The following is an 18600-nucleotide window of genomic DNA, read 5'->3' on the forward strand; positions in this document are numbered from 1 at the left end:
TTAGTTCAAAATTTTTAATAAAATAAATTCAAATACATTTCTTTTGCTGTCCACAGCTCCATTGTTAAGTATCAAAGAAATACATAATTCTGAAAAACTGGGAAAAAAAAAAATTTGAGCCACAACATTGATACTGATTATATAACTCAAGATCCAGTCTGTCAAATTTGTCCTGATGAAGCAAACTGATCTTCAGCCATCCACCACTTAACATAACCAATTCTTGAAAGACACTGCTAAAATATTTACAATAAATAACTTAAATCACTTAAATGCTTTACAGTTTCCAGAATCGAGTAAAATCAAAAGTACCAATGTATATCATGTATAAACAAGTCTGTAAAATAATTCCCTCTACAAAAGGAACTGTAGAAGGAGGAAAACATGTAATAGTCTATTGCATACCATACTTTAGAAACAGTACATACACACATCTACAGCCTTCAATACAATCTTCATTTTCTCTTCTTGCGCAAGAGGTTGAATGTGGTCCATGTGCATAAATAAGTAAAAGCAGCAGCATGCAGTCATATTTGTCACCATGTTTTAAGGTAGGGACAAACCTGTTTACACAAGCTAGAACTGGAAAGTATGTAAAATACTCAGCCATCAATAAGCTGAATCAAGAACATACAGCTCCACAGAAGAGGTACAGAAATGCCTTTTAAGAGTAGGCCCATACTACCTGCCTTAAGGAGATCTTTTCTAGCACTTGTCACTGTTAAAGTTCCCCCTGCTTTTATTTGTGTAGCATTTTTCAGAACAGAACGTATGCCAAGTAACCAGAGATCTTGTAATTTGGACGCTAATAATGTTAAATACAACTGAGTATTTTTTCTTGATACGGGTGAAGAGACTGTCATATGTACCAGTATAAAGACAGATGCATTGTTCTTGCATACAGAAAACTTGTGCAAAAAAAGTAATGAAAAGATGCTTAAGTTCAGCTTCGACAGAGATGGCAAGTATCTGAACATGAAAACCACTGCATTTTGTTCAAATCAGTTTATTTAATTTTTAAAGAACAGATGTCTACTATCTTAAAAAGCAATATAACCATGTGTGTAACTCCTGGAATGGTGATAAAGCTAAATAACTAACAGCTTGAAACCCGTATAAAATGTCGGTGTAATATTAAAACTGTGCAATTCTTACCATTGATCTAATGAAGCCTAGAAGATCAAGTGCATAAAAGTGCTTACAGCTAACTAATGTTTATTTTGATCTGTCCCCTGGTTTGACTCCAGGAAATTAACCACATTTTAGCAAATAAAAATGTCAGACAACAGCAGTTCCACAGCAACAGATCACTTTGGTTTTTTTTTAATCTTCAAGCAATTTACTCACCAATATAATTTAAGGACTGATAATGTAGTTTTACAGTAAAGTCTTCTAAAATAAAAATCAGTTGAGATGCAAGAATTGTTTCATAAGTTCATATGTGGTAAAAGCCACAGCCTGGGAAGGAATGCAACGAATGTAATTTAGAGATAAACCACGGTATAATCCTCTTCGTATTCCATGTTGTTGATACACATATTTCAGTGTCTGCACCATTGTACTGGAAAACAAAGAACTCAAATCACTATTGGATACACATATTCAGTAGTCAATATCACTGCAAGACACTTGCTACACTTGGTTGTTAAGAGATCTATGGAGAAAAACCTATGGGACTTCGTAAAGCATTACAGACTTTTCAGGACTCAGAACACAGCCTGAGCTTCTGCAAGAAACTTGGCCATAAGAGCTGAGAATTGGAAAGAGGACAGTGCAATCCTATCTAAAGAAGTTTAAGTCTGAAAACACCTGCCCTAATAGATACACTAAGACATTTTACACCAGAATGGCTATACATCTCTTGTCTGTCTGACAGGAAGAAGTTGAGAAGCATCAATTCTTCTTACAAATATAATACAGAGCAACAGAAACATAATTTGCTCAATGTAGCACACACTTCTTGCATTACAGATCAGTATTTAGGCTTGCATCTTATTCTCTTTCTTTGAGCACTTGATCATACTACCCATCCTTCTAAAGTTCTGCTTAGAAAGTTTCTGTTTAGCTGTCTGTATAGCTTTGTCCACTATGACAAAAAGCTAGTATTTTCTCTCAGAAAAGAAGTGCTAAAATTTGTTAGGGATATATTCGACCTTATTAAAAGCAGAATTTGCTTTGTATATGCAAGAACAGTTTTCCTCACATGCTTACACTGAAACTGAGCAAGTGAGCATTGAAGGCAAAACAATGTAAAAATCTGCAAGGTGCTCAATATTTCCAAGCTGTTAAAGACACTGCTGTTTGAGAACAGCTTCCATATGCCTCAAAGCTTCAAGGTTTCCTAGTTGTTTTATAATCTCCTTCTCTGAAGGTATATATGCCTACTCTCCTTTAAGGCACAGCTCTCTCCAAACACAGTCACAGCAATATTATTAAATTGGAAAGGCTAATGTCTGTAAAAGTAGGCCCCACAAATGCAGAAAATAAACCCCCAATAAAAATTAACATATTTTTATTTTAAAAGTATCTGGAGTGGAAAAAAGGCAAGGCCAGGGGGTGGAGGGAATTTAAGGCTGCTAAGGAAAACAGAAAGTCAGCTTTCACAGTAAGCAACATACACATTTGTTTATGAAAGGTCATCAAGAGTGACTGCTGTTACTAAGATCCAACTCATCACAGAGGAGATTAACAGTTAATCACGCTGGATTTAGACATGCAATTCCACAAGATTGAAAGTAACAAAGATAAAACTGCCCTGCAATTTAATTTTATTGAGGCAATTTAAAATTTAGGAAGTTTTTCAAGATGAAAGCTGATTTAATCCTATGATTTTAAGGATATGGTACTTATAGTTCTATTGGAAAACCCCCCAGTGTGGGGGGTCTGGGATATTACCACCAATGCAAGAAAAGTCAAATAAATATTGTGTGAAATCATCTTATGGAACAGACTCTGCACCATTAAAAACCACTTTGAAACATTCAGTTTCAGTAAAAGCATGCAGTCTCTCAGCAATCCTGCCAATATTAAAGGAAGATATTGCAAGTTAAGTTAATGCAAAAACAGTGTTACTAATACAAACACAGTATTATTAACAGAAGTGCTGTTGAGATTGCAGTTTTTTTTCCTAACCCCAGAATGATAATGGCAGCTTTTGCCTGTGTGGAAACTTACTCATTAAAAAAAATGAAGAAATCAACAACACAATAGTTTGGGGGGGGGAGGGGGGGGTATTTTGTTACTTTTAAAACTAAGAATTTAACTTTGCTCAGACATCAAAGAACTCTATGATTATGGATCAAACAAAAATACTTACAGGCACTTTTCAGAGTCTGGGAGAACTGCTCCTAACTGCATCCGCCTACGAGTTACATCAAGGGGATATCTATAGAAAAGATATTTGAACAGCAGTTCAACCAGATGTATGATGAATATTGTTTAAAGAAAGAATACAAAGAATTTCACGAACAAACCCCAAGCTCCCTTTCCAGGAGTCAGGAATCTGGCTCAGATTCTCAACACAGCTGAAAGTTCTCCTAAAAAGGGAGACTTCCCCTATACAACTAAAATGAGCAAATCAGATCTCTTAATATATTCCATTTGGCATGAGTAAGGAAGATACATGAAGATCAGATGAGACTATAAAACAGTCTGTAAAACACTGGAGAGTGAATCAAAAATAAAATTAACAGTTTAAGAATTAATAGGAAATTAATTTGTAATGCAGTGCTTTAGTGAAAAATTGATGCCATAAAAGCCCATTAAATTAATTTTATGGACAAAATAAAACATGACAAGGACAGCATGAAAATGAGAAAAAGCAGGCAAAGTAATTTAAAAAATGCCAAATACAATATCTAAGACTTGGGTCTGCTCTTTTTTTTTTTTTTTTTTAGGGTTTTTTGTTGTTGTTGTTGGTTTTTTGTTTTGTTTGTTCTATGGCTTCCCAGGTTACATTGTTTTGAAAATAAATTCTAGTAATAAATTTCTGCAAGTTATATTTATGGTCAGAATTTCATAGCTTACCAAACAAGATTCCAACTGATTTTAGGAGATCTGTCTGAATTTGTTTAATTGACTCAATGCATGTATCTTTAAAGACCCTGAAGATTAAACAGATATTTAGTAAATTAAACAGTAGGAAATAACTGAATTCCCGTGTCTGACTGACCTGATTTTAAAATTTCACCAATAATAATGAGACTTGCGTAAAATCATATTCGCATATACAAGTTGCTTTAGAATGAACGGCTGTATAGGCAAATAAACAACCCCACAAACAATACCCAAACTTACGATATCGTCTGAGCTATTGCTCCAGCTATGCCACCACACAGCAGATTTACGTGTGTTTTCAAAACTAAGACATCAGGATTATCTAATGAAGGCCGTCCAAGCAAGTTAGGTGCTTGAGAAAGTCCAATGCTCTTTAAGGTACCAAAAGTAAAAAATGAAAAACCTAAAAGAAAATTTAATGTACTTTCATAAAAAAAAAAAGCAAACTTTGTCACTGCATCATCATCATAAACAAAAAGCTGCACTTACAAAATTAAACTATTTTCCAGTTCTTTTAAAAGTTTTTCTTCAGCAGAAAGAAATAAGACAAATAATATTTTGAACTTCTAGACTAACTTCTGTCCAAGTGAATCAGTGTTTATAATTAACATTGAAAGAATTCTTTAAATAAGACAGACTTACAGTTTTAAATTACTGGATTGCTCAGGAGTTAAGAGTAACTCCTAACATCTTTTCTAACTGAAGAAAATCTCTCATCTTTTAATTATGGGTATATTTTAGCTGGGCACTTCTGAGGTTCCTCCCTTCCACATGGCTTTAGGTTGTCTAAGTAGTTACATTAAAGTCACCAGGAGATGGAGCCAATACAGAGGCTCTGGATCTCAATCCATAAAGCTCTCTGCTCTCTCATGGATCTACTCGTTTGAAAAAAAAAATATCTGAAGTGCTTTCTTGTGGGAAAACTGGGAAGCAGAAGAGAAAGAACCACTACTTTACCTCTCTCCCTCCTACCTCCGAATTTCAGAAAAGGTAAGCTTTGCCTATTGAGGTTGCTTTAAGGCACATTGATCGATTCTAGATTAAGACTGAAGAGTTGCAAATGCTTCTACTGGCCTCCCCTCTCTATCCAGTTAAAACCAGAATCTTTTTATTTTAACAGAAGCTAATTAACTAGGTGTATAAATGCATTATGTAAATTTAGTAGTGCACATAAATGCTGAAGGATTGCCATGTTCTGCTTTTAACTTACCCGCGTATGGCGCCATTCCTACAATAGTTGGCATCAGCCCTCTGTAGAATCCACTTAAACCACCTTCCTTTGAAAGAAAAATACATTTTTTTTTCAAGAAATACAGATATCTTAAAAAGTTACATGACTGTTCATACAAATTCACATGACAGCAATCTGATTTGCATCATCTAGCACAAAGGAGCTAAAATCAAGTTGCATTTCTTCAGCCTGAAAAATTGAGGGAACTGCTGCCACAGGATATACAGAAGTGAAAATGAAGGAGAAAAATCTACATCCAATAGAGACATCTCTGCATTATACATATCCCTTCTCCCCAGGTTTTTTTTTTCCTGTGTCATTACTACTAGCTCTGGAAAAGCAACTCCTCTCTGCTGTTTTTGAACTCCTACTTATGTAGTCTTAGCAGCCTAAGTAGAAGCATCTAGATAACTTTTTACATTAAAACAATTCAATGTGCACGCAATGAAGTCATGTTATTTTCCACCACGCCACTATTTTCAATGCAGTGCAACATTCTTTAAAGAGCATACTTTGCTTTGACAGGACTGAAGATTAAAAGAAAAAATACCTTTGTGTAAATCATCTTGAATGCATGGATAATTCCCATGTACTTGTGTTCCCCTTTTACTTGGAATGCCAGACGAACTCTAACCATATCAAGAGGGTAAGTACAAATCACTGCTGTAATACCTTTATTAAAAACAAAAACAAAACAAGCAAACAAAACTCACCTAACACCTTATCTGATTCTAGGATTATTTTGAAAATTAAAATTTCCTTTTGTGCCAGTGAATATAATAGCATATACAAATTATTTGGTTAACAAAACACTTAAAGTCACTTATAATCAGCAAATAGGAACACTAACTTCAGGAACACATGAAGGATTTATGTTTATACTTTGTGTTCACTGAAGCAGCACACCTAGGCTTTGATTTTCCAAAGACTTACAGGCCCAACGGTATTCAAATGAACAATCTTATTTAAGTCCATGGTTCATAAGCATCAGGCTAGCCAACTGCATCAGCTTTTCTGGATTGCAACCATGAAACTTAATCCAACCATAGCTTGGGGAAAAAACAATAAATAAATAAAAAAGCAAACCACCAAATTTATACATTTAATTTCAAAAAGGTCGTGTCAGAATTTGATGTGATTATTGGATATAGATATATAGATTACTGGATATAGACACATGTATCTACTGCCTCTGAAAATACTAAATATATTCTAATGGCATTTAAAGTAAAGTCAGAGTGGTAGTGATGAAAAGTACTTCCCTGCATTGCATTACTGCATTTTAATAGTTCATGTTAACACCTGCTTTGAAACTCTGACCAAAACAACCTAGTTCTAGACTTAACATGCCAAAAAAACCCAAATCTTGGTATTTATCCAGCTATGAACTGCTTCAAAACTGATTAAATGCTGACCAACTTGTACTTTTGGAAACAGAACTTCAGTACACAGAACAACTCCAACAGTTATCCAAGTAACAATTTATTTCCTACTGCTAGTTTTTGAGATAAACCACTCAATTGCTGACAAATGATTTGAAGGGAACAGTTAAAACTGTTTACTAAAAACAGAGGTCATTTCTGATGTCATATCACCAGCACTTAAAAAAAACAAACAAACAAAAAAACCTAGGAAAAGGAGAAAAAGAAAGCAAAAACCTTCATGTTTCCTAGCAGACTCTGAATTAGTTAAACATTACCTTTAAAAATTAGTCCTACAGAAGATAAGCACACTTTTTATGCTGGCAAGAAATTACCACCTCCTCTTTAAGTTTTAATAGTGTCTGAATAATACTTCTTTTTGTAGGTGTGTAATTTCTCCTCCTTTCCACAAGGTCAAAAGAAAACCGTAACAGGGAGGGGATAAAAAAATAAAACTATCAAAACCCAAACACAACTCCACCAGCAAACAAACTCTTCACAGAAAGTCATTCCTTTTTTTTTTTTTTTTTCCCTTAAAATCCTCTAGCCTGAATTCTGGGAAAAAAATGGGATTTTTAATATCAGCCACAAAAGATGCTTTCTTGAAGCAACTGCAAGAGGCATGTTACTGCTTACTGTTCATACAAGCAAAATATATATACAAGGGATCAAGGTTTCCTTTAGGACTCAGAAGAGACACTATCCTTTCTGAGCAGAATGGTGATCAGTTTTGGGACACAAAAATATTCTGGTGAAATCAACAAAACTACTCATCTCTATTCCCTAATTATGAATTGTCAGAAATCAAATCACAGCATCTTAAGGCTGATACCCTGTCCTGAGGAAGCAAAGTCTATCCCACATAATGAGAGTTGAGATAAAAATTTGTCCTATGGTCAGTTAAACAGGACAGAATTGGAAGTATCTCAACACTTAAAGAGATACATACTGCAATTCCCAGTGTCTGGATTGAGACAGTATCCTCCCAGATCCATACCATTTTCTAACTGCGTTTACTAAAAGTAAAAAACTAAAAACATGTTTTCTATAAAAGTTTCATGTAATTTGAGCTGATTCTAGATAACATCTTGTATTTTTTAGCTTTCTTAATTTTTAAGCTCATCAACTGCAGGGTAGGAAATACACATTTCTGTGCTTTAGTTCAGATTTTTCAATTAGAAAATACAAAAATACTTAGATTTGCAAAATCACCCTGTGATATAGGTGTTATTTGATCATTTTGTTTCCTAAACCCCAATGACCTCTATGATTTCTCCATCTTCTTTCCAGCTGTCTTTCCTTAGAAGTTATACACCATCTATCTGTTAATGAGGTGTTACAACTGAAATTTGAATCACACAAGACTCAGGAAATTCAGAGTTAAAGTTTCCACAGTAACTTTAACTTGGCCTCCTTAAATATATGCATTACAATAGGTTTTTCTTTTCTCTTACCCCACTGCCCCCATCCCCATTGCTTTGTTTTCCCTGTGGATATGCTTTTGATCCTGTTTATCAGTTACAAAAGATACTCAGAAGTTTCCCACCACTTTGAAACTAATTCTGTTGACTGCCAGTAATGTTGGAAACACTGACATAAGCAACACTTAAGTATCAGTAGTGTAGACAGAAGTGAAAGCAGACAGCTGTGTGGGTACTTGGTGTAAAGAGGACAAAAAGGAAAGAGAAACAAGGGTTATCCATTTTCAACTGTAATGTTGGCCTCCAGGAAACTGTGAAGACCCCTCTCTACCAACGCTGAGGTGCATGCTGTGTGCTATCTCCTTTAGTCAGTTAAACTTGGAAGAAACAGTAACATCCCTTATTGGAGCTAGCAAGAAACTAAGCCACAGGATTTAAAGCAAGAAATATTAACAGTTGCTTTTAAAAGTTTTTTCTTATTTTGTTTGCAAACCTAGATAACTTCTGTATCAGATTTCAAACTCTGTGCTCTTCTTAGTGCCTCCTTTCTCCTCATATTTTCTCCGCATACTCAATGTAAAAAGTAGGACACTCACATGTGATAGTATTACTATACCTGACTGCTGTATTGATTTCACCACATGCCCAAGTCTAGCTCATCTATGCAGCTTTGGGGTTCTCCATAACATACTATTGAGTATATTGTACTTAAATGCACCACATGAAACATTTCATTTGATCATGGTTTCCAGGTAGTACTGTATATTCATTTTAATTCTATTACTTAAGCACACAAACCAGATTTAACCAGTAAGATGCCTCAAACAATGCCAAATGCTATTAATTTATCTACACAAAGAATTCCAGCAAATTCAACACTGCCAGAGTTAATCTGATTAGTCAATGTTTTCACAGTGCCTCAAGTCAGGTCCCAGGTCTCTGACAAGGGTCCCCCCAAATAGCTAATAAGCTTTTTCTTTGGGGAAGGCAGAAGAAGAGAGGAAGGGTGTATTCTTTACTACAGTTAAAGCTGGAGGGAAAGAATGAAATTTTGAGAGAAGAAAAAAAAAAAACCCCAAACAAAACAACAACAACAAAAAAAAAAAAACCCCACACTCAATAAAAAACCACCTAGGTATTTTTTCCACTTCTTTCAGATACAAAGCCAGCCAAGTTCTGGAACATATCTTGCTAAATATGTTTTGCTGCATTTTAGGATCTTTGAATTATTTCACTTCATTCTCTTTAGTTTTCTTCTGATGGGATGCAAAACCGAAATACTTTCTTAAGATCTTCCTAGTTTAACTAAAGCTAGTGCTAACAAATCCCGTTATTTTTATTCCAAAAAAAAGCTAAATATTAATATTCATGTCATAACTACTTATAAAACAGTATTAAGCCTAAAAACTACAAACTAAAGCACACAAAGAACCACCTCAACTAAAAAACAGTCCACTATTACTCAGCTTTCTCTGTTTTTTCTTAGCCACTTATGGCTGAATGACTAGCAAAAGGAAAACAGAAATGTATAATCATACTATATATGGGCAGTTTAAAATGGGATTTTTCTACTGATATTGCACTAATTGATAAATTATGCTTTTTTAACATTCACATGTATGATCTAAAAAGTATCATGACACTCTTCCACTGCATGTTGAAAACTACAGACTTTCCTGGCAAATCCAAAAAATCCACCCTTTTAAGTGCAGATTCTTACAATTCTCTCTAATTCTCTGGACTTATATTCAACATAGTAGAAACGGCAGCCAGGCTGATGAGCCAGTTCTATTGAAACCTGCATCTTTATACTTGATCTTGATGAGGCTGGATTTTTCTTTTTTGTTAAGCCATAGTGAACACAGTAAAAATGTGCTTTACAGCCGAGCACAGAATTCAATGCTTGAACAAATATATTTTAAAGAATACTTAGACAAACAGTTTTCAATTAGGCAACTATTTGTTCCATTAACCATTTACTAGTATTTTTGCTTAATACAAATCTGCAACAGTTTGACCTGAGAACACATCAAATCATCCTCTAAACAAATATTAACTTTACAGCAAAAGGGATGTCTGAAATACAAGTACAGAATTATACCTGCCATGGATCCAGCCATTAATCGATGCACATGCCCTGAAATCCCAAGTTGCTTCTTTATTACCTACAAAATACAGCACATTTACAATAATTGTACATCAGAAAATACAGGGAAGTACATCACATAGTTTATTAGCATATTAATGCAACCTCTGCAGCTCTTTCCAAAAAGTTTACAACACTACAAATTCAAACCAAATCACTTAATTACTGTTAAAGGAATTTTCTGAGCATTGCTGCTCTACCAAGTTCTTATTAAAAACATGAAAGTGCCAAAATTTTACTAACAAGGCAGAATGATTATTTGAAAGTATTTGTACTTTTTACTTCAGAAACTAGACTGATTAGTTATCTTTAACATGTTATACAAGGCAAACAATACTATCCTTGCATGAGAGAATGAAAAGGACACTGAGAAAATCTATAAAATGGGACATTTGAGACAAGTAAATTTTTCTTCTACACACAGCACATGAAACATACTCCTATAAAGCTGTTTCTAAGACTTTTACTAGATTAAAAAAAAAAATAAAATGCAAGCTTTAATCAAATAACAGACTATTTAAGAAGCAATTTCTGCTATCAAGAAAATAATTTCGTATCTTCCTTTGTATTTTCTCCCATTCTACACACTTCTGCAAAACATCTTGAATGTTGTTGCTAATTAATAAATAAACTGCTCTGATGCCAAATGGTTTCTCAAAATTTGCAGATTTGTAAATCATTTCATTATAAAGCATGGCATGCAGTCTTTCATTCAACACAACATAAAACAAACACAAATCAACAGCATTTATGATTATACCACAAAAAAAGAAACTGTAAAGCTTTTAACAATTACTTCTTTGCATCAGCCTTCTGAAATTTGCTCTTTAGAAAAGGGAACCACAGTTTCAGTCTCACTGTCTTCAGTAAAGATCATGCGATTTACTTGACTGGGTATTCAGTCTGACCTTCCGAACACAGAATTCCTTACCGCTAACAGTAAAATGGTATTCTTCACCACATAAAAGGAATGTTTAAAACATGTTCATGTTAACACCTGACCTCCAAAAGAAGTTACATGGATTTATTATGTATTACTGTATTAAATGCACGAGAGCAGGAAGGAATCCACCAATTTTGTACAACCCTGAAATAAGCATTTTCTCTTCCAGGTCATTTCTATCTAGAGCCTGATATAGTCATTTGTCAGGTCAATATAACAGTCATATCCGGACAGATTTTCAAATTAAAGTTACTCCATCCATCAAGTACTAAGAATCCCAACACAATAGGTTCTATTTCACGTTTTGTTGCTGCATTATTCACAAAGGGCTACTTTATAGCAATATAAACAGCAGCAGACTTGAGATTAATATTTTTTTTTCATTAAAAAGAGAAAAAGCATTCTCACAATACAAAGGTACAAAAATCAGTGGCGTTTTTTTCCCCTTAGGCAATACTACAAAAAGTTTCACTGGTGTCCTGACATTTTTAACAGGTAGATTCAGATAAACTTAATAAGCAACCTTAGAAAAGACATGCAGCTTATTAATATTGTAAATGTGTCAGTGTTAGTTTTGACCACTTAAAGAATCTGTACGTATTGTAGGCAGGGAAAAAAGAAAAAAAAAGAAAAAGAAAACAAGATTAATACTACTACCTTTTTATATTGGTCAAATGCCATAAACTGAATTGCGCCATATGGAAAGATTCTAATCATCATTGCCCCGTTTCCTTTATACAGCCCAAGGTAACCTTCCTTTCTGGGGACAGCACACAATGTAGAAAACACTCCTGCCAGTAATACAAAAAAAGGTATTTTTTGTGGGGAGGGGAAAAAAAATAAATCAAGCAAATATTAATAACAGTAAGAAAGTACGCATAGAACTGAGGCTGGATAGTTGCCTATTAACTGTGAGAGTGGAAAATCTACTTTCAATGCCCAAACACTGCCAGAAGCAGGAGATTTAAGGTTAAGTCTTATCAGTTTTCTCACCTCCCAGACTCAGTGAACCTCTTTCCAAATCAAACATTCAGGCCCCATGACTTCCTGGACTGCAAGCAATCCTACTGCAGATGATGCTATCCACCCACAGAAGCTAATACTAGCAACAGAAGGAAAGAAACTGGTTGACTTGCAGTTCGGCCAATTCAAAATAAATACTTAAAAATCTAAAACCATGGGAAAACAATCTGATATTGCTACATGCCATCATGAAGGAAAGGAAGTAAATGAGTTTAAGACTGTCACTACTTCCACATTAAACATTTCACACTTCCTGTCCCAGGACTGTTGCTATGTGAAGCAATCCTATTCCCTTAATAAGTAAGAAATAATGCAATATCACACAAAGTTTGGGAAAAACCTACAGTTTTATTATAAACATATTATCAGTTATGCACAATTGCTATCAAATAGAGTTTTACATTCTTTTTTAAATGAACAAACTATTAAACAGTTTCAATTCATATGCAACTATTTAATTATGTAAGAGCTGAACATGAAAAAGGCTCACACATTTATCTTTCAGCCAGTAAAAAAAAAATAATTGAAAAATTTCAAATTTAATTTTCACTAAAACAAGTATTATTTAGTTTCTGGAATTCCAAGAATACAACATTAAATGTATTTTTAAGATGTCATGCAAATACTTATGCCATGATTAAAATTTCTCTCTATTCTGTCATGAGGAGTTACTGTTCTTATTTCTTAAAACACATGCTCCAAGAGCCATGTGGCACCAACACCACACCAAGGGCAGCAAAAACATTTAGTGAGGGCTTTGGTTAACTAATCAGTCCATCATGTCTCTGCACTTATAGGTATCTCACCCATGTAATTTTCTTCTTTGCCTATGTGTAACAAGGATATGCAGTCAAATCAGACACATTTCAAATAATCAGCATCATATCTAACACCCTAAATAGGGAAGCAGATTTTATTTGCTAATTATGGCACAGTACAAAGCAAACAGAAAATAAAAATTTAATATATCAGTCAAACCAATTATTTCAGCCTTCAATTCTTAAGACTGCAGATCTGAGTGCCTACTTATGTTACCAAAACACTACCCTACTTGTGTTTCCCTTTTTGGTACAGTCAAGTGAATATATTCACAAAAACTCCATTGAATTCTGTTTCTGTTTAGTGTCTGAGGGGAAAAATTCCAAAGTTTCGTTACATGTAAAATTAACCTATTCCATTTGTTTTCTTGACAGTGTAACACACTTATATTCAGAACCTAAGTAATGACATATTTCAAAAATGTATGACATAAAATACCTCAAATGCTATGCACAAGAGGGCACTGTTACAGCCCCACAGAGAATGGTTCTGAACATGCTAACTGTAGGTTTCTTTTCTCACCATGATGCAACACAGATGCAGAAGACAGAGCAGCTGCACAAATCCACTTCTACCTTCAATTCACAACCACCATGCTGCTGTCTGTAAGCGAGCACGTGTGAGTTTTGCAGGACTCAGTGGTCACTATCTTGTAATCACCATCACCCATGAACAAGGGCTGCTGAGCCCTGAGAACTGGCAATCACTGTAGCAGACTGCAGCAGCTACCAGCAGCAGTGACACTTCTTACGTAAATGATCGAAGCTTTGAACCTGTGATTATCAATCTCCTGTAGGCTTCAGTTAGGGGAAGATCAAGCTGAGCTCTTACATGCCTTATTGAGGATTATTCTGACATCTCAATCTCTAACACACCAGCCAATGCCTCAACTTACTTGCACAGGGCTTTGCTTTTCTTCTTGAACACTAACAAAACATGGCACAGAGACTGACCAGACTGACGCAACCTTCTGTCCAGTCAATGCCTTTTTTTTTTTATCATCCACATCATATATATCACCATGCCCAAGCCATACACATTGAATTTAAAACAAAAACCGAGACACACAGCAGCCATCTTACCTAGGTGTTTGTAATGGTGGTTATGAGCTTGCAGCAAAATCTTTACTCGATCCAGTGGTGCAGTAGTTGTTTTGGCACAACATCCTGCAACACCTTTCCAAGAGGGAAAACAGAAAAGTGATGGGTTGCAATAGTTATTTACATCAGAGACAAATAAGGTATTTCTTTAAAAAAAAAAAATTAAATGGAATAAGGGAGGAGAAACTCAGGAACTGAAAAAAGCCCTTACGATGAGTAAACAGCCTCTATTAGAAATCAGCTACAAAGCCCTTAAAGCCTTAATGAAACATATAAACTACTTCTCAGGATTACAAATACCCAGGACTCCAGGGCTCTCAGCTGCTGAAGTCACAGCAGAACCTTTCAGAGAAAGTTGCGCAGTTTCCCACCTGGTTTCCTCCTCCCCTTCGGCAGAAAACTGCCCTGGCTACTCTCCCAGAGGAGTGAGATACGTGTCCACCGCGTACCCTGCGCTGCTTCAGAGCCAAAGATGCAACAGCGAGCACAGACTGCCATGAAAAGTTTAAATAAACGAAATGTCGTGCCATCCCCCCGCAAACCAGGCAAATACGACGACACGCCATGGGAAGAACAAAGAGGCTTTTTCCGTCAGACGTTAGTAACACGGGACTGTGCTTGAGAGGCTGGCTCCAGCTCCACAATCCCTGAATGTTCACAGCCGCCGTCGCAACTGTTTCCGGAAGGGAACAAGCAACCTTTCCCCCGCACCCTGGCGAGGGCCAGAGCTCTCGGACTCTTTAATTGCGACTGCCCGGGACTCCTCACTGGTGCTGATACACGCGCAAGTCACTCGCCTGTACCGACCCACACTAGCACATCGCGGGGGAGACGACGGGGGGGGGGGGGGCAAGGAACCCTCACTTCGCCTAGTGACGATCCTCTCGACAGCAGCTTTACAGGGGATACTGACACGGAAGTGGCCTCTGCCCTCCCCCCAGTCCGCACCCCGGCCCGCCCGCCGTGCTCTCGGCCGCCGAAGCCTGCTCTCCCACTCCTTGCAGCCCTTGGAAGGCCCGCACAGACCAGGCACCGCACGCCGCCGGGCAGGGGCCCGCCCGGGGCACCCACCTCCAGCGATGAAGGAGCGCAGCCAGTAGAAGTCGCGGTGTGCCGCGCCCGGGGGCAGCGTAGCACCGGGCCCCGCCGCCGCCGGGGAAGCCATGGGGCAGGGGCAGGCCGGGCGCGGACGGCGGCGGCTCCCTCAGGCTGCGAGCGGGCAGCGCATGGGGCAGCGGCGCCCCTGCCGCAGCGCAGGGGCGGGGCTCGGGGCGGCCCGCGATGAGCCATGGCCGGGGCCGGCAGGCCGCGCCGAGGCGCCTGCTTATCGCGTCAGACGCGGGGGGGCGGGCTTGGGGAGGCTTTGGGGGGCCGGGGGGAGCCGCGAGTTCATCCGCCCGGAGCCGCCGTTGTGGGCGGTGCTCAGCGCGGACGCGGTCCGGTGCGGTGGGGAGGGCGCCTGAACGGGGAGACAGCCCCGCGGCCGGCAGTGTGTGACTTGTCAGTACCCCCGGGAACGGCTTGTTGCTGGTTGAAAAAGGTCATCGGTGCCCTACTGTTCGGGCGCATACCTATTTGTAGACGTGTGTGTGCATGCAACCAAAGCATAGATAGTGTTAATTAGGCTATACAGTAAAATAGATCAATTTTGTTAAGCGTTTAAATGGTTACTTAAACCTCATACTAGAACATAGGTATTTCTTTTGCCTACAATTACGGTTTCATAGCTAGCAAAAACTACTGGTTTTATTCCTATTCAAGTTTCAAACTGCATTGGAAAGGGAAGTAGATACTGAACAACCAACCAACCAACAGCCTTTCTAGAATCAGAAGGGTGAAGGCCAGGGTCGTCTCTGCAACTGCCAACATTTTTTGCAATATTTTAGGTTTCCTGCAAGATCTCTTCTGAATACAGTACATGGGGCTTTCCAGGAGGCATTTAGGTAAACTTGGGTCCTTAACTCTTGGAAAACACCATCAGATGGTCTGAGTGCTCATGCATGGTGTAAGGAAGGTAAGCATACCTGATGCCAGACACCGGTGGGAAAGTCGATGCTGACAGCTTTTCTCTCAGTTTTCCAGTGTTACTCATCTGTTTTTCAGGAGTATTTTGCCCCATCATCTTGACCAAAGTTTCCAGTATTTCAGATACCAAAATCCCGTCTTTAAAAGTCAGTCTTTTAACATGAAAAGTCAGTTCTCAGTGCTTGCACAAGTAAAATGAACCCGTTTCCAAACAATTTTGTTGGAACATTTTTTCTTCCTGCTTGTGTCAAACTGCCTTCAAGAGGAAATACTCATTTTTTTTCCTTTAATAGGTTACATTCCCTAAAAATTATGTTTTTCTGCATTTGCAAAACTTTATTTTGCTGTTTGATCATTATGTCATTTATATATTTGGGAAATGACTGTTACAGTAGACATTTTTTCCAATAATAAAAAAAAATGCACAGCAAAGGTGGACAGATTTCTTTGAGAACATATGGATTAAGTCCTTTATAGCAGAAAACTCTCAAGCCTTTTACATTTTTTAATATACCCAGGAAATTCATAATTTTTGTTGAAGCCACTCTGATAGTTAAGTCTTTAATAGAAAAACAATTGTTCTGTGTGTGATTGAAGCAAGCTTTGTAGTCACTGTTTATATGGTTTTCCCCAACCAGTTTGTGTTCTTTTGGGATTCTGCTCAGGAAAAGCATACCACCACCACAGCAATCATACTGCTTTAATAGCTCCAACTGTAGAAACTTTATTTACTGCTTTCCCACAGAAAAGTGTTGCAACTACACTAACAGCTGAAAGTCATCTGGTTTATAGAGTTTCACCAATGACTAGGAAAATCGGGTAACTGCATAAAAGGACTATTACTTGCCTTGGATACAGGCAAGGTATTTCAGGAGGGTATTGTGTCAACCCTTGTAATTTAGGGAAGTGTGTGGTGTGAATGCAAACTGCTTAGGAAAGCAGTAAGAAACCTGTATTGCAAAGTTAAACAGAATATTTCATAGAAATATACTAACACATAAAAGAATTCAGCAGTGAGCTTTATGCATTCTTGCTGCTGTCACTTCATCTTTTTACCTTGAAACATTTCTGCCCTTTGCAGGATTTCTCTGGTGACTTCTCTTTTATGATCCATTCTTAGAAGTCATCAGCATTTTTAATGCCACTCAGGTTACACTTACGCCTGACACTACATCATCCTTCCCTAGCAGATTGATGGTAAACAGGGGAAGACATTAAAGTCAAGATGCTCAAGAGCAGAGCTGCTAACTTAAGGAATAATTTAAGCAGGTAGATAGTTTTATAAATAGCTGTAATTTGTGTCTGAATTTATTGTTGTTGAAAAGGCTTATTTTCATAAAGATATTTCAAATATTTATCAATTGAAATAAATTATAATCTAAAGTTAGATAAGCTATTTTCATGACAGTTGTTGCCAAAAAGATTATTTTCAGTGCTTTTACAATGCTGATTTACATCAAGCTCTGTTTTGAGACAGTTGTACAAATTATCTTGGAAGAATTATGCCTCTGTGCTATAGACATCAGAAATAATTTCCACCACCACCAGCCCCCCCCCCCCCCCCCACTTGCTTCTGGTTTTACTAGTTAGCAATCTGAAGTGACATCTATTTAGTCTGTTCTTTTGCCCCTAACCTTATCCAAACCCACCAGGAGTACAGAGCTTTTCCTCCATAAAACTCAGGTATTTGAGGATTTCTTCTTTGAGAATTTTTTTCCTTCTTCTGCAACAGGCTTGAAGATTAGAAACACTCAAGCAGATCTCAATTCCTTATTAATGTTGCATCTCAAGCTCTCTTTATCTCTGCCACCAAACAGACAAAACAGCACTGCTTCCTTCAGTGAGGTGAGCTAGGAGCCAAGGGTGACCACAGCACAGGTAGGGTATTTACCAACCAGCATAATCCTGTAGCAGGACAGGCAGAACTGGATGTCGATCCAGAGGAATAGCAGCAGATAAAGCCCAAAACAATACTGGAGACAAGTCTGAAGGTCATCTAGCAGCCAGGTCCAGACAAGAAACAAGGTCAGCAATAGAACCCAAAACAGCACACTTACAGCTGAGCCAAGGAGTAATTGCCTACCCAGGCCTGAGCTTAAATGGAGCTCCTGGGCCCATGGACCACATGTGTGGCTGGAGGCCCCAGGTGAGGCTGGCCAGGGCCACTAACACCTATTGGCACCCTCAGGACGCCCAACAGTCCTTACCCGCAGTGTGTCACTAAGGTCTTTTAGAAACAGAAATACGTGACTCTCTCAAGTCATTTGGTCTGCAAATGCAGTGATGCCAAATTTCTCTAGATAACCAGTTCTCTTCCTTTCTTTCAGGTGCAGGAAAGAGGTGTGCATTTCATACCCTCAGGTATCACATGGCTTGCTGCAAAAGTGCAGTAGACTTGAAGCACCCAAAAATGCC

The 18600-nt window shown here is 37.7% G+C and overlaps 1 protein-coding gene across 7 annotated transcripts; it reads right to left on the bottom strand.

Moving 5' to 3' along the window:
- SLC25A16 (solute carrier family 25 member 16) lies at window positions 1-15442 on the bottom strand. Of its 7 annotated transcripts, none has more exons than XM_065670980.1 (11): window positions 15030-15200; window positions 14143-14235; window positions 12212-12320; window positions 11876-12009; window positions 10231-10294; window positions 7971-8030; window positions 5838-5959; window positions 5267-5333; window positions 4297-4459; window positions 3317-3385; window positions 1-1561 (listed from the first exon to the last, which is right to left on the bottom strand). In XM_065670980.1, the coding sequence occupies exons 3-11, from the start codon at window positions 12246-12248 to the stop codon at window positions 1405-1407; spliced, it is 873 nt and encodes a 290-aa protein (XP_065527052.1). In that variant the 5' UTR covers window positions 12249-12320; window positions 14143-14235; window positions 15030-15200; the 3' UTR covers window positions 1-1404. The 7 variants fall into 7 exon arrangements, 6 of the variants coding, with proteins under 6 accessions (XP_065527052.1, XP_065527051.1, XP_065527050.1 ...); XM_065670979.1 differs by having other exon boundaries at window positions 15025-15200; XM_065670978.1 differs by lacking the exon at window positions 15030-15200 and adding an exon at window positions 14372-14584.
- Between the last annotated feature and the right edge of the window lie 3158 nt (window positions 15443-18600).

This window comes from Lathamus discolor, chromosome 3 (assembly GCF_037157495.1).
Source record: "Lathamus discolor isolate bLatDis1 chromosome 3, bLatDis1.hap1, whole genome shotgun sequence".
NCBI lineage: Eukaryota > Metazoa > Chordata > Aves > Psittaciformes > Psittacidae > Lathamus > Lathamus discolor.

Excerpts from the sequence above, each read along its gene's own strand:
- SLC25A16 (XM_065670974.1), bottom strand. The coding sequence starts at position 15,325 with ATGGCTTCCCCGGCGGCGGCGGGGCCCGGTGCTACGCTGCCCCCGGGC. Across the intron at positions 10,295-11,875 it reads CATTTGACCAATATAAAAAG|GTAATAAAGAAGCAACTTGG; the intron begins GTAGTAGTATTA and ends TGTATTTTGTAG. Across the intron at positions 5,960-7,970 it reads AAGATGGAGAAATCATAGAG|GTATTACAGCAGTGATTTGT; the intron begins GTCATTGGGGTT and ends TTTTTAATAAAG.